Here is a 15,571-nt window from a genome sequence, read left to right as displayed (position 1 = left end):
GAAAAATTAGTCCAATGAAAAAAATAACGGAAGTACAAAAAACAATTGTTAATAACGAAAATAATAGATAGTAACAAAAGAGAAACTACAACAAAACAATGTGTTAATCGAGGTACAAGGAATCAACATATGATAGCATAAATTGAAGGACAAGAAATGATAGAAGCAATACTACGACTACTAATATAAAAGGATGATAAGACAACACACTGCTACCTACTAACCTTTTATCCTAATATTTGTCTACCACACCCTCCTATCTAAGGTCATGTCCCCGTTAAGCTAAAATTGTATCATGTCATATCTAATCACCTCTCCAATACTTCTTTGATCATCCTCTACCTCTCTTGAAATCATTCATAGTCAACATCTCACACCTTCACTGGGGCATCCATGCAACTCCTCTTTACATGTCCAAACCATTTCAATCTTATTTTTTGCAATTTGTCCCTATACCAAATACACTCTCACCTTCTCCTAGATATCTTCATTACCATGTATGTCATCCAACTATATATGACTTGTTATAGAAAGTTATCTACGATTGTAGGTCAACTTAATATGATATCAAAGCTTAGATTTAGTGGGTCGCATATGACAAAGGCAGATGATGGTGTGGGGCCTGATGTACTTTTCTTTACGAGCTTAGAGACACCATATACAGAAAGAAAGAAAAAACTAGTTGCGGGATTTGGTTGTCATAAAATACTCAGTTAATGTGGGGGCATGCAATGGATCTCAAAAATTGACTCGTGGATTGTAGTGATGGGCCACAAGAAACTTAGTTTGACGGGGAGATTATTTAATTGTGCGAATAAAGTTACATTGATAGATAAAAATATTAAGAATGAATCTACAGATAAAGTGTAGGATCTCTTGATAGTGTGATGTGTTTTGGAAAAGAAATGTATGAGTTTGTTTCAAGCGGACAGTATTAAGAGTATTATTGAACTATTTTAGCTCAACAACTGGTATCAGAGCTCAATTTCAATGAGATGAGTCTGACGAGGGCAAATGATAGTGAGACTTGATTTACTTCTCCTTACGAGTTTAGAGACGTACACATACAAAATGAAACTAGTTTTGCATTTTAGTTGTCATAAAATACTCAGATGATGATGTGGCGACACACAATGAATCTCGAAAATTAACAAAATTTCACATTGGTACGAACTTGACCTAAAGCGGACAAAATCACACTGTACTAAGAGTATCTCGGACCGTTTTAATCGAAAAAATTGAATTATCAAAAAAATAATATAATTTTGTATTAACTAAATTAGGCCTTCACATCAACAATACTACACCAATCGCATCCGTGCTTCTTTTGTTTGTTCTTGTTCTTTTGAAAGGGACAGTAATTAAATTTTGAAGTACCAAAAGTGTGGTATTGTATTGTATATATATACCAAAAATTGAATGTGAAGCAAGATCATATGATGACAATATACAATAATCTCTAATTGGAGAATAATGAAGTCGGCAAGGGACTTTACAGTCACCAATATTGTTAATATTAATAATTAATATTGCAACCCCGTCCCTATTTATTATGGTTGGTCTTTTTGCTTTCCATTCACTTATAATATATATATGCTTATTGCCTTCTCTTATTTTCTCTCTCAACTTTTGTTCTAGGGTTTTCTTCCCTTTCAACTCTTTTGTTGTTTTTAAGCTCTAATGGTGAAATATTCATTAATCCTATAGGAGAATCATCAAGGGACAAAGCTTGAAAATTAGTCACTATATCAAGAAGATCAAGAGGTATATATATCACTAGTTGTCTCTTTGATGGTTTTTTTTCCCTTCAATGTATACTATATGGTGTAGATCTAATATATATATGTAACTCTTTTTTTAGACGTTTTCCTATGGATGAGTTTAATTGGCATATTTTGAAGAATAGTCAAATGAAATAATAGTAGTTGTGTGACTATTAGGTTTTGTACGTATAATTTTGATCTAAAAAAAGGTCTTGTTTTGCGGAACATTAATTTGCAAGTGGAATATATGTCGAATAAAATCATATAAAAGACTTTAGAAGTAGTAGTAATTAAGTCCACATGTCATGTTTTGCTACTGATGACTTAACTTCCCCTAGACGACAAATTATTTAGAGGCTTAATTTGAGTCTGATTTTAGTTTGATCCAATCTAATTAATTAGAGGATGTTCACATTCACTACAACAAAAACAACATTTAGCGGCAATAAATATACACATTAACAAAAAGTGATAAAGCTTTTACCAGCATTAGTTAATTGTCATTGGATCCATTGTGCTTTAGGGACATTTACAAAGAGTGCTAAATGCCGCTAAATATACATTTTTAGTGACAATTAAACTATCACCGCTAATTAATTGCCGCTAAAGATCATTTTTGATGTTGTGCTTGTTTAATATTAATGATCACCCCAATCCTAGCTAATTTAATGTATAAAGCATAAGAAGCAACAAGGGAGAAGAGGCTGAATATATATGGAAGTTTTGACCAAAATAAGCTATTTAAAAAACCAATTCACCAAACTAATATGCTTTTTAAATTTTTTACAAAAGTAGTATAAACGTACTTCATGGTAACGTTTTATGTTATTTTTATTTTAAAAATTCAACGGACAAAAACTGACGGAACTGACGACGTTAAATGAATAAACGTTACTGTGAGTAACGTTTTACGTGTAAAACGTTACTCACAATAACGTTTATTGAAAATCCAATCATGTCAACCCTGCAAATGCAGAATCAAATCCTGCAAATTTAAAATGTTACTCATAGTAACGTTTTAGGTTTAAAACGTTACTCACAGTAACGTTTTAGGTGTAAGAATCCTTTGACTCCTGCAAATTTAGCTATAAAACGTTACTCATAGTAACGTTTTACCTCAAAAACGTGACTGTCAGTTACGACACTCTGTTAAAGTCTTCCTTCATTTTTTAAACTGACCACATGTGATTGTAAAATAAATGTTGTTGTAAGGAATGTTTTGCATATTCCAACAATATTCAACAAAACTTTTACTTGTGTTGCCCATTGTTAAAATAATATTCACAAAACTTTATTAGGTAATAAGTCAAGTGTATCATATTATTAAGAGATTTTTTAAAATAATATTAATAAATTAGAAAAATAATTTTAAAGCTATAGTAAGAACTTAACATAATATGATAAACTTGACTTATTCTAATTTTGCAGGAGTTGAAGACCCGTGATTGGATTCTTAGTAAACGTTACTCATAGTAACGTTTTAGGTGTAAAACGTTACTGTGAGTGACGTTTTAGGTGTAAAACGTTACTCATAGTAACGTTTTAAATTTGCAGGATTTGATTCTGCATTTGCAGGGTTGACGTGATTGGATTCTCAATAAACGTTATTGGGAGTAACGTTTTACACCTAAAACGTACTTATAGTAACGTTTATTCATTTAACGTCGTCAGTTCCGTCAGTTTTTGTCAGTTGAATTTTTAAAATAAAAATAACCTAAAACGTTACCATGAAGTACGTTTATACTACTTTTGTAAAAAATTTAAAAAGCGTATTAGTTTGGTGAATTGGTTTTTAAAATAGCTTATTTTGGTCAATGCTTCATATATATGAGATCAAAACTACAAGTATGTTGCTAGTTAAGCCCAATATATATATACATATATAAATTCTAGCAGTATTTAATTTAAATTTAGTACTCAAGCAACTGCACGATAAACACTTTAATTAAGGATAGATAACACTTAATTAGGTATTTCTCATCACAGTTTTGAGAAGATCTCTTGTTGAAGGGAAATGGATGTAAGTTTTATTTTAGAGATAAGTTACAGAATTAAATACTTTAATCTTGTGTTTTATCTTTGATACGTATATGTTCAGGATTAAAGGCGGGAGTATTTTATTAGCTTCAATCTTTAGTGAGTATATATACGTACCATACTACTTAAAAAATCACTTTTTTTTACTTTGAAATATATTAAGTGGCTATTCTCGTACATATTTTCATTGAATTAGTTAAGGAAAAAATGTTTAGTAGTTATTTTTAATATTTCAATGAAAATTTATTTTTCGCCCCATGTGTATTTCCGATGAACCGGTTTGATAGAAATGAGCTGTCGATGTAAAAATCATGTATATAACACAAATTTCTTTCTTGATTCAAGGCGGAAAAAGTCTTCATTTGTGCCAATGGATTTATGTTTTGTCAACTGATAGTGTGAAACAATTTAGACCATCATGTTATGTTTTATCCGTTATATAATAAGAATTAATTAGTACTTCTACATATCAAGTATTATGATAATTGTAAAATGAAAATAGAGAAACAGAATATTTGTACCATCATGTAAGATTAAATCGACATATATCAAGTAACTCTTCGTAGCAAGTTTGATGATGGTCATCTCATAAATAAAGTTATAATCTACTTATAACATGTTAAATTGTTCTACTAACCATATGACTATATAACTTAAACTCATTGCGAATTAACACAAATTCAATTTCTATTTACTTAAACAGGATGTCTTCTACTAGCAAATACTCCACTCCTCCATGTGCCGCTTGCAAATTTTTGAGAAGAAAATGCTTGCCAAGTTGTGTTTTTGCACCTTATTTTCCTCCAGAGGAGCCAATAAAGTTCACAACCGTACACAAAGTATTCGGGGCCAGTAATGTGAGCAAGCTTCTGAACGAAATCCAGCCTCATCAAAGAGAAGATGCGGTCAATTCTCTAGCTTATGAAGCCGAGGCGCGATTAAAAGATCCTGTCTATGGATGTGTTGGAGCAATTTCAGTTCTTCAAAGGCAAGTTCTTCGCCTCCAGAAGGAACTCGATGCAACGAATGCTGATTTAATGCGATACGCCAATTATGAAAAAGTTAATAATAATCAAGAAAGGAATCATAATTTTCAGTATGGGAGAAGAATGGTTAATTCTGGTTACTATAATTATTCTTCTGCATGGAACAATGGTATTTCTGGAGGTCACAACAATATTGGTACTGATAATTGTGATGGTGGCAGGTGAGGAATTGTATTTGTTAATTAACTTTGTTTTTCCAATTGAGGGAAAGGAAATTGAACTTGAATTAATGTACAAATTGAATTTTGTATATTTGGTGGATTATTGATCGTTGCATGTTATATAGATGGAGATATGTGTTTTGATTTATGCTAAAATAATAATGTAGCTAGGTATTGTTCTTCTTGTCCCAATCTTAGAGGCCCGGGAGTCTATGATCATCGGTTAATGTTTTTTCCAACCGAAACAAATCCTACTAGGAGTATTATTTTTTGTTATTAGTTCTATTATATTTTGTTACTTGAAAATAAGTACAGGAGTGGGGCTTATCATTTTTAATTTTTAGTGGTGCTTGCAATCGATGTTAATTACTTAATCTTGGTTCCCAAGTCAATAGCATATGAAATTAGGATCATATATACATCTCAAGCTTGGATCTGCAGATAGATTGTTCACATATCCAATATTGGACGATATTTGAGTGTGCTGGGGTGGATGAATGAAATCGGGTCCTTTGAATAGATTTTCACGCATCCAGTACCGGATAGTGTCTGGGTGTGTGTGGATGTGATGAGTTTCTGTTATATGATATTGGAGTTTCGATCCCCTCATCATGAACTAGCTTTTGAATTAATTAAGTTGCTCTATCATTTGCATACCTAGTTGTTGATATTACTGCCTATCATATCACCAATGAGAATAATATACAGACGTTGGCGCACCTAACTGAAAATTGGAAAGTGACAATATATCGACCGCATCCTTCCTTCAAATCAGGAGCGGATCTTGGGGGTGGGAGCAGAGGCGGAGTCAGGATTTTCAATAAGGGGGTTCAAAATCTGTATAAACAGACACATGAAGTAGCCAAAGGGGGTTCGACATCTACTAAATATACATATAAAATTATTTTAACCATGTATAAATAATACAATTTTTCGCCGAAGGGGATTCAGATGAACCCCCTTCTTACAAGGTGGCTCCGCCCCTGATTGGGAGAGTGTTCACCTGAACCCCCTTGAAAAAAATTAGATTGTCTATATAAGGTGATTTCTTATTTATTTATTTATGTATATATATATATATATATATATATATTTTGAATTCTCTGAACACAAGACAAGAGGTTGGCTCAATGATTTAGGGGTTCAAAATTTGCTTGACCTTCCTAGTTCAAATTCTTGGCACTACATTTTCATTTTTCGAATCCCCAAGTGAAAATCTTGAATTCACCACTGCTTCAAATAGTATATGGATAAAGGAAATGAGAAAAATAACTTCAAATATATATATATACAGTATGATAGAAGTGACCTATTAGGAAAATGTTTTTGGGATAATTATGAGGCTCAATAATTCGATCTATCATTTAGTTTACAAAATGTGTACAAAACATATTAAATAGTAACATACACTTTATACTAAATTTATATTTACAAAACATATTAGATAGTAACATACACTTTATACTAAATTTACATATAATATGCATACATATACATAATTATATATATGTTGTTTCAACTTTGATGATGTTTATGTTATCACCACTCTCTCCAGTTGTTGATTTTGACTTAACTTTCAGTATATTCTTATTCACTCACCAATAAACATCGAAAAATAATTTTGGACTTGTAAAACTATTTACAGTAATTTGTATTGAGTAATCTATGACATTCCTTGCCTATTTAGCCTATACTAACAAACATTCCAATGTCCATTTTGGCTCCTTGCGTTTGTGTGCTATACAAGCTAGTGACAATGAGTATGGAGTATGGACAAATTAATTACTACTAGTACCTTCGTTTCAATTTATTTGTTGTATCCTAGTTACTATTAGATGGTCAAAAAATATTTTTTATTATAATTTTTAAATACTTTGAATTATTTACTAGTGTGACTTATGATACTTATATTCAGTTTTTAAATATGTACATTTTATTTTTAAAAAAATTATGTTTGAATTCACACTAAATATTAGTTAATTTAAGTTATTTAACCTTCATATTCTGAATCAAGCCATATAAATTAAAATTTTGATAGTAATTTGTACTTTATCTTTATATATATGTATGCAGTTAAAATTCATTAAAAATTAGCTACAACAAACATCTAATATTCCATAGGAAGGCCATGAGCTAAAAAGAAAATTGAAGGCTCTTCTTTTTTTAAAAAAATACTTAATATGTGTATGAGGGAAAATGGGGAGGTCATTACAAGGTAGAAAATTAAAACTGTACCAAATAAGGTAAAAGTTCAAATAGTCACCCAATTGAGCTATCAAAATTTCTTAATAGATTTGAAATTTTGTTTCGTGTAAAGTTGATTTATTCCACAGAAGGAAGATTACATTAGTTTTCCTAACTAATTACGATTTATCCTTTTCATCTGAGATACAAAATCATTAAGTACAAATGTGTAATAAGTCGCCACAATAGACATCTATTATAGATAGCTTACGAGAGATTCCATCGAGGAAAGCAATTTGCAACAATAAAGGGGATCTCAGATAGACATTTGCAGTTTTAAGTAGTACAAATGTGTAATAAGTCGCAACAATAGTTTGAGTGTTTAGTCAACTTTTCAAGACAAGTTCAGGCGATTCGATGTCATAATTTCCTTTGTACTATTTGAACTTACTGTGTGTGTATACTTGGAATCAATTTGACATACAATGTTAATATCATTGACAGTGCATGCCAGATGAAGTACATTATAGAGATAAATTTTGAATTAAACAGCAGCAGAACAAATATTAGACGTTCAAGCTTAATAAGGGAGAATATTAATTAATAGGTTCATTTTTTGTGCATACTTTCATCTTAGCTGATGAAAATTGTGATTATGTGGGAAATTTGAGAAGATACAGGGATTAAAACTTTTACAAATCTGATCTTGTCAAAAGGAATTTACAGATGCAGAGCAAGTTGACCTGTAGAAAAGGAGCAAAATACTAAGTTGAAAGAATCAGGAGCCGAGGCGCGGAGCGAGAATGCCTGGATACGAGTTCAGCCAAATCCAGTAACTTTTGCTCAAATAGTATATTCGTATTAAGAACCTTATTAAGCTAGCGTTTGACTATAGATTTCCAAATATTCTTGGCAAAGAAAATTTGGGTGAAATTTCACAATGTCTTTGGCCATAGTATTTGGGAAATATATTTCATTTTTTTAGAAAAATATGATTTATATCCATAAGTTTTAAAAACTATCAAAACTAACCATAAATTTGTATTACAAGTCAATTGGATCTTCGTAGCAACAAATAACAAGTAGTGTCCATGACTTTGTTACCCAGAGCCGATTGTTCATCATTTTCATCAACAACTATATCATCACTTTCATATTCACTGAATATTTCATCACTACTTTGATATTCACGTAAAAAAATCATGTAATACAACGCAAACAACTACTATAGAGGGTGTTTTTATAAAAGATTAAAGTTTGGTGTAAAATTTCAATTTCAAAATATCCCAAATAATGAGATTTGGCCCAAATATTAGAAAAAACTAGTATTTGGGAATTTGGGACATTTGGAATATTTGCCAAAAATATTTGCCAAATAATGGCAAATCGTATGGACAGACACTATTTGCCAAATTTTTCCCCAAATATTATTTGGGAAATCTATGGCCAAACGGGCCCTAAATATGTACAAATATTAAGTTTTGAACGCAGTTATTAACACTTGAAATCATCGTTATAAAATTTAGAACCCATAAGGTTAATGTTGGGATAAGCATTGTTTTGATAAATGACGAAATGCATGGAACACGTTGGCAAAGTCATCTCATGAGAAACTGTTTCAAGAAGGACTTCTATTTCATAAAGGAGTTTCATTGCAAGAAGAACTCTAAATGAAACAGAGTTGTGGAATGAAAGAGGAGTCAGTGAAGGAGTAGAAGACTTCAGAAAGCAAAAGCATAAATAGGAGGAGAGGCGTCCATACTAGACACACACTTACAAAGCAAAAACAACTGAGAGATTGATTTCTGAAGTGCTGCTGAACAAAGAATATAGAAGAACAGATCTAGGAAGTTTTCTTAGTATTTGTGATTTTTATATTGTTAGATCAGTGATTTATAAACTGATTATAGGATCTTACTCTTCAAGTTGAAGGCAACTCGAAGACATTGGAACACATACCTTGGAGGTTTGTGCTAGAATTGAGATTAGGTAGTTAATCTTTAGGTTACATAAACTCTTTGTAATCTCATTGTTGGTTGAGGCTCGTAGTTATTTAGTGAAGTTGGGATAAACCTCTTGAGGAACAGGTCATGACTTTTACACTTTTTGAGTCAGGTGTTTTCACGTAAAATATTGTGTTCTTACTTTACAGTCTTTACACCTTCTTTGAAACACATTAGACAACTTGATTCACTTAAGTAAATTCTGCTATAAAAGTAAAACAATCTAGGTCGTGTAGAATATCAGTTAAAATTCTGACTTCTCCCATATGTGAAAGATGATCATCAGAGCAATGGCATACCTGCTTTCCAGGCAAGAAGCAACACCAAACTGCTACAATTGACCTGAACAAAGAACACATTAGAGACTGGTCTGAAGCAATTAACTCGACATATCTTTTCATCTACACAGATCTCTATAACAATCACTCATTATAATGGTATTTTGATATAACAGCTCCTGAACGGACTTTTCATGTTATATTTTACTTCACTATAACAATATTCCATCTATAACAGTAATGCCATTCATATTTTACACTATTTGTAAAATTACCACTCTATAGCAGTTGTACACAATTAGTGTAACACTAATATTTTGTAAGAAATATATTATATATAAAATAAAATATCAATAAAATATTTATGATAATCATCATTAAACTAGCAGATAAACCTCTAATATTTTATTAAATTGGTTAACAAGTTAAATATTTGGACAAAAATATTCGTCAATTTAAGCGAATTTGCGGCAAGAATGTTCCGACTTTAGTGTCTTATTACTTGCCGGTTTCTTTTCATAGAGTTGATTTTTTTATATGTTTTTTATTCAATTTAATATTATGTTTGATTCAATTTGTTTGTCTTACTTTTTTCTTTTAGTTTATTTTAACAAATGTATAGTCCTTTTTTGACAACTCTTTAATTTTAATTTTTCACCTAACATGTCTAAGACCACAAAATTAAAAGATATTTTGGTACTTTCTACGTAACTTTAGTTTAAGACTATAAGATTAAAAGTAATACATTTTCTTTACTTTCTTAAATTTCATGTCAAGTTAAAAATCAGACAAACAAATTAAAACGGATGAAATAATATATATGCATAACTGTCTAAAGCTGGTGAACTAATTGAATTGGTGCATATTCTTGAGAAGCAACATCAATATGCATGCATTATTCATTCAAGTACAAAGCAAGTATTTATTCTGATGTTTATGCTTTTATCTCATTCTGTTGTTTCCTAAAATACAACAATAGCCTAAGAGATTTTTTTTAAAAAGATAGAAAAAGAAAAACACACAGACATTTCATCTTTTTAATCGATCATAGGTCAGTCAGGCATAATAATTATAAATAACCAGAATGAAAAGTGAAAATGAGTTGGAAAAAGAAGAACACAAATAATACATAGTATCAAATGGACAATTACATTTCACATAATAAATTAAACAAACATATTGTGTATATTCATAATCAAACAAAGAGAGATATGGAGATGTCTAGTTGAGAAAATGACATTAATGTCAAGTGTCAATTTCACTAGGCCATGCATTTGTTATGGTTCGTTCCAACTTGATACGATTAGTCTTTATTTACTTGTACTTTAAGCTTTTATATTACTCCCTCCGTCTCATTTTATGTGGCATCTTTCGAATTTCGAGATTCAAACAAGTCTATCTTTGACGGTAAGTTTTTCATAGATCTTTTAAACATTTTGAAATATCAATAAATTGAAGATTTTGTGCGCAAATTGTTGGTCAAACTTAAACTGTTTGACTCTCAAAAAACGAAAAGTGTCACATTAAATTGGGACAGAGAGAGTACCAACTACTTGATATATTACCTCCGAATGGACCTAGCATTGTGTGATCCGAATTTAGTCGAGACTCCAATATGTGAGAATTTTTTTTAAAAAAAAAAAAAACTACTTGATATATATTTGACAGTTTTTTTTTGTTTTGTAGCTATTCGAATGTTTTAAAAAAGAAAACTTGTTACATTGAAGGAGAAAAAGGATAATGAATGTAAATTATTATTAAGCTACGTTTGTAACAAGTTGAATTTGTATATTTTAGTGGGAGTTTGACCATAAAAATTAGACGTATTTTGTTATCAAAGTGGATGTACTTCAATAACATATTTAAAAGAGTTATATTCAAAAGAACACATTATTAACTCAATTAATGAAATATAACGAGAGAGAAAAAAAATCTATAATATTCATACTCCAAACAACACCTATTATTAAATTCGATTAATAATGAATAACAAGAATACAAAAACAACATAAACGATGATTGACTGAAAACACAATAATTAAATATTAATTACAAAATTATTTTGAAAAAAAAAAAAAAAACTTATAGCTATTACATCATTAAATAGATAACCAAAAATTATACTGTAATAATAACCATAAAAACTAACTTAATAAAATTGAGTGACTTTTGAAATACAAAATAATCAACCCGTTATATTTGGCCATGAATACTAGTTTGAATTATTTTTTATTTTTTGTGAGTAATTTAGAATAAAAAAAGTCATTTTTGTGTTATTCAGATTTCAGAAAATTCTAAAATAGAACTCCAAGTTGAATTTTGAAATTTTATGGTGAAAAATATTTTTCAAAATTCAACTCCAAAAAAGTACGCTAGAACGAGTAACATATGGCTTGATATATAGTGTAAAATTTAGTCTCATCCTTATAGACCCTAATTTGATATATATTTTACGTATACATGACAAAGGAGTGACAACAACACTAACTACGCTTTAATCCCAAATAATTGACGTCAACTAATGAGAATGCACATCGTACAATAACAAGTTAAAATATAATATACCAAAAAGTCTTTTTGCAAATCATTTTCTTCTCATTAAATTATAAAGAACCACAATATTTATTTATTAATCAAATTATAAAGAACCACAATATTTATTTATTAGCTCAAACGTTTTGTATGTACAAATGCAATGAACCAGCAGGAATGGGACGAATGATAAGAATAAATGAAAAGGATATGCTGATTATTAAATCATTTAATTAATAATAGTAGCATTTATTAATATTTATTATTATTATTTGGTCAACAAGAGTGGGCGATACGGGCCCGATAGTGAGAAAAACAGCCATGTGATCCAAAAAATACAAGGTATCCGAGGCTTAAATATACATTTTTACCTCAAATTTAATTAAAGAAAAATATATATAGTATTTATTTGAATTTCAAATTTAGAAAAAATAAAATAAAAATTGTCAACTTATATTTAGATATGAACATCTGAAATGACTTTATACTATATTACGGATTTTTTAATTGACGCTTGAACTTACATAAAAAGTAAGGATCACGTATAATGATTTGCAAACAAATTTGTGAACTTGACTTGACATAATAACATGAGAAACTTGGGCACTTTCACTAAAAAAATCATTGTAAGAGATAAGGATTCAATTTGACAACCTTTTTCTTTTAATCCATCCTCACTCCACCCCAAAGAATTGAATTTTTTTTAGTTTATACTCCCTCCGTCCCTATTTACTTGTCCATATTTCCTTTTTTGGTTGTCCCTATTTAGTTGTCCATTTTGACAAATCAAGAAAGGACAACAAATTTTTTCCTATTATACCCTTATTTACACTTCTTGAAAATTGTAAAAGTGTATGTTGTTTCCCTCCAATTTATTTCACTTTAATTCAAATAAGTGGTTGTAATTTTGAAGTGAAAAGTTGTCATAAGGGTAAAATTGTAACTTCACTGTGCTAATCATTGTTGCCTTAATCTGTGTGCCATTTTTAAAGTGGACAACTAAAAAGGGACGGAGGGAGTAACTTTCTAGATGAGCTTAGATAAAAGATTAATGTTATTCGATCCGTTTTAATTTATTTATCTTGTTGCATGGACTTGACTAACATAGTTTACATTTTTTGTGCAGTTTGCAAGCAATTGCACACTGAACATGTTATCACAAAGTGTTCGCCACAGAATACTCATCCAAAGAACAGAAGTTGTGGATTGTCCCGAGTTAAAAAAAAAAAAAAAACCATCTCTTTACAACAATCACATAAATATCATGCCCAAAAAAAAAGTTATTTTTCAAAAAGTCTTCTTTCTTCTTTATTTTGTGAGAAAATTATGGACATGGAGGCTTAACCTTAAAAGGCCTTTTGAAGGGCTCCAGCACGAATGGGTTTGGGCCGCAGTGGCATCCCAACAGAAAATAATGACAGTTTACAGGGGTAAAACCGGAAACTAAAAAACTCACATTGGCGGGAAAGAGAGCCGTTGCTCTTCTACACACCAAAAAACTGGCGCCAAAAATCTAAATTTTCAGTTGCCCATTGCCCGAAATTTTACGGGCAGCCCACTTTTTTTCCTGTCCCCCTTCCAAAAAAAAAATAAAAATTTCATATATATATATTTAATATAAGATTCTTTATGAATCTCATATTTTTTTCTCTTAATAATTATTGCTCCAAAGTTCAATCTCCTCTCTAACTTTTTTTCCCCTTCATTTTAGCGCCTTTTTCCCCAATTTCTTTGATTCAAAGTTTTCGCAAAAAATTCACCCTTTTCGTTCGTTCAGTTACTTTGATATCCTCTGTTTTTCTGTCTGCTAAAGTTTAAATCTCTATTCAATAAAAGATCATTTTTTGCGAATTGGGGTTTTGTTTAAAACATGGGATTTTCGAAAACACATCAAGTAGAAGTGAACAAAGAAGAAAATAAGAAATGGGTAATTGCTGGAATTGCGATTCTTGCTCCGTTGAGATCAATTTCTACCAAGTCAAGAGGAGATAGTTCTGAAGATGAAGAAGAATTTTCAACAACTCCGACGGCGAGAGGTTCAAGGATACCGGAAAGACTTCCATGTCCACCGGCGCCGATGAAACGCCGGCCAAAGTCCACGTGTCATTATAATAGTGGTAGGGAGTTTTTTAATCCACCTGACCTTGAATCTGTATTTATACGCCATGTGGAAAGAGCTAATTGAGCTAATATGTGTAAAAGGGCAAAATGGGAACAAAAAAAAGTTGCTATTTTGCTTTTGTTCTGTTTCTTTCTTCTAGTATTTTTTTTTTTTTTTTTGAGTTTAGTAAGTTTTATTAGGTTAGTTTGTTAGGTTTAAGTTGATGGCGATAATGTAATATACAAGTTTAGTTTGTAGTTTTTTTATATTTCTACAATGAGAATATGAAAAATCTCAATTTGCAAGTTTCTATGTGTGAATTGGTTCAAAATATGCTTCTCAATTTCTACAACTTTTACCTATCTGCTTTCCTTTTTCCTAATATGTAAAACAGGTCAAAAGAATTTATCTCAATTTGCAAGACTTTTGATGTCTACTATTTTTGTTTTGATATGTAAGCTGGTTTTTAAAAAATATATTCCAATTTGCAAGACTTTCTACTTCTATTTCACTGTGTTTTTTCAAACTCTAGAATAATCCGCAACTTGTACCACAAAGTATGGTGAGCACTTTGTGTATTGCAAATTCTTTGTGACAAGCTCAACTTAAAAGACATTAAGGAGAAATCGATCATGAATCATTCATGTAAATAACTACCCTCCAAATCAACTGAGTCATCTCAAAGGACTCTGTTTCATTGTTTATAATATGTTAACCGGATTAAAAAAATTGCATCTCAATTGAGTAGCATTTAGCAAGACTTTCTGCACTCAGCTTTCCTTGTTTATATATGTACAACAAAATATTCGGTATAAATTTTTTAAATAGAATTCGTAAATTAGGATTCGAAAAGAATGATATGTATGCAAATTTTACCTTTGCCCTGTTAGTTGTGAAGGTAGAGGTTATTTCTTATAGTCCTTTACCTCAAATAACTCGATTGATCTCACAAATAAAATTTGAAAAAACAATATATATGTAAAAATAGAGGTTATTTTTATTAGACCTTCGGCTCAAATAATGCGAATAAAATTTGGGTGTTTCATAGTATTCTTATTATTTCACCTACTTCAATTTTGCAACTCTGTTTTTCAAACCTAATCAAGCAGAGGCACGTGGATTTTAAACAAATGGAGGGGGAAAAAAACAAAAATAGCCTGGATACATATAAATTAACTAAGGTTAAATCTTTTATTCATGCACTGCACGGATGCTGTCTTCACTAACAAATTCACTGACCAATCCCAAAAATTAAATCATCTCTTTTACTCCTATGAAGTTGCACTTTTTCAGCACATACCAAAAATATTTTTATAATTATAAAAGCATTTCATTGGTTATACAATAAAAGTTTTAGTTTCTTTATAAAGGTAAGTTTGTATATATTTTATCTTCCTCATATCTTACTTTGTTGATTATACTGACTATGTTATTGTTTATGTTTCTTTTAGTGAAGCTTTGAACTC

At 30.5% G+C, this 15,571-nt stretch overlaps 4 protein-coding genes across 5 annotated transcripts in view; 2 read left to right on the top strand and 2 right to left on the bottom strand.

The window, feature by feature from the left end:
- LOC125848992 (MYB-like transcription factor EOBII) overlaps positions 1–15,571 on the bottom strand; it is an 84,917-nt gene that overhangs the window by 45,872 nt on the left and 23,474 nt on the right. The gene's annotated exons all lie outside the window — the stretch shown is intronic.
- Positions 1–15,571, bottom strand: part of LOC125848991 (RING-H2 finger protein ATL3-like) — a 169,519-nt gene that overhangs the window by 140,577 nt on the left and 13,371 nt on the right. The gene's annotated exons all lie outside the window — the stretch shown is intronic.
- On the top strand, positions 1,537–5,201 carry LOC125848993 (LOB domain-containing protein 25-like). The gene is made up of 3 exons (XM_049528964.1): positions 1,537–1,555; positions 1,708–1,764; positions 4,504–5,201. The coding sequence occupies exon 3, from the start codon at positions 4,505–4,507 to the stop codon at positions 5,009–5,011; it is 507 nt and encodes a 168-aa protein (XP_049384921.1). The 5' UTR covers positions 1,537–1,555; positions 1,708–1,764; position 4,504; the 3' UTR covers positions 5,012–5,201.
- LOC125848994 (cyclin-dependent protein kinase inhibitor SMR6-like) lies at positions 13,644–14,414 on the top strand. Its single transcript, XM_049528965.1, has one exon. The coding sequence runs from the start codon at positions 13,875–13,877 to the stop codon at positions 14,187–14,189; it is 315 nt and encodes a 104-aa protein (XP_049384922.1). The 5' UTR covers positions 13,644–13,874; the 3' UTR covers positions 14,190–14,414.

This window comes from Solanum stenotomum, chromosome 12, assembly GCF_019186545.1.
Source record: "Solanum stenotomum isolate F172 chromosome 12, ASM1918654v1, whole genome shotgun sequence".
NCBI classification, from domain to species: domain Eukaryota; kingdom Viridiplantae; phylum Streptophyta; class Magnoliopsida; order Solanales; family Solanaceae; genus Solanum; species Solanum stenotomum.
The sequence above is the reverse complement of the archived record's forward strand: the minus strand, read 5'-3'. Positions and strand labels throughout refer to the sequence as shown.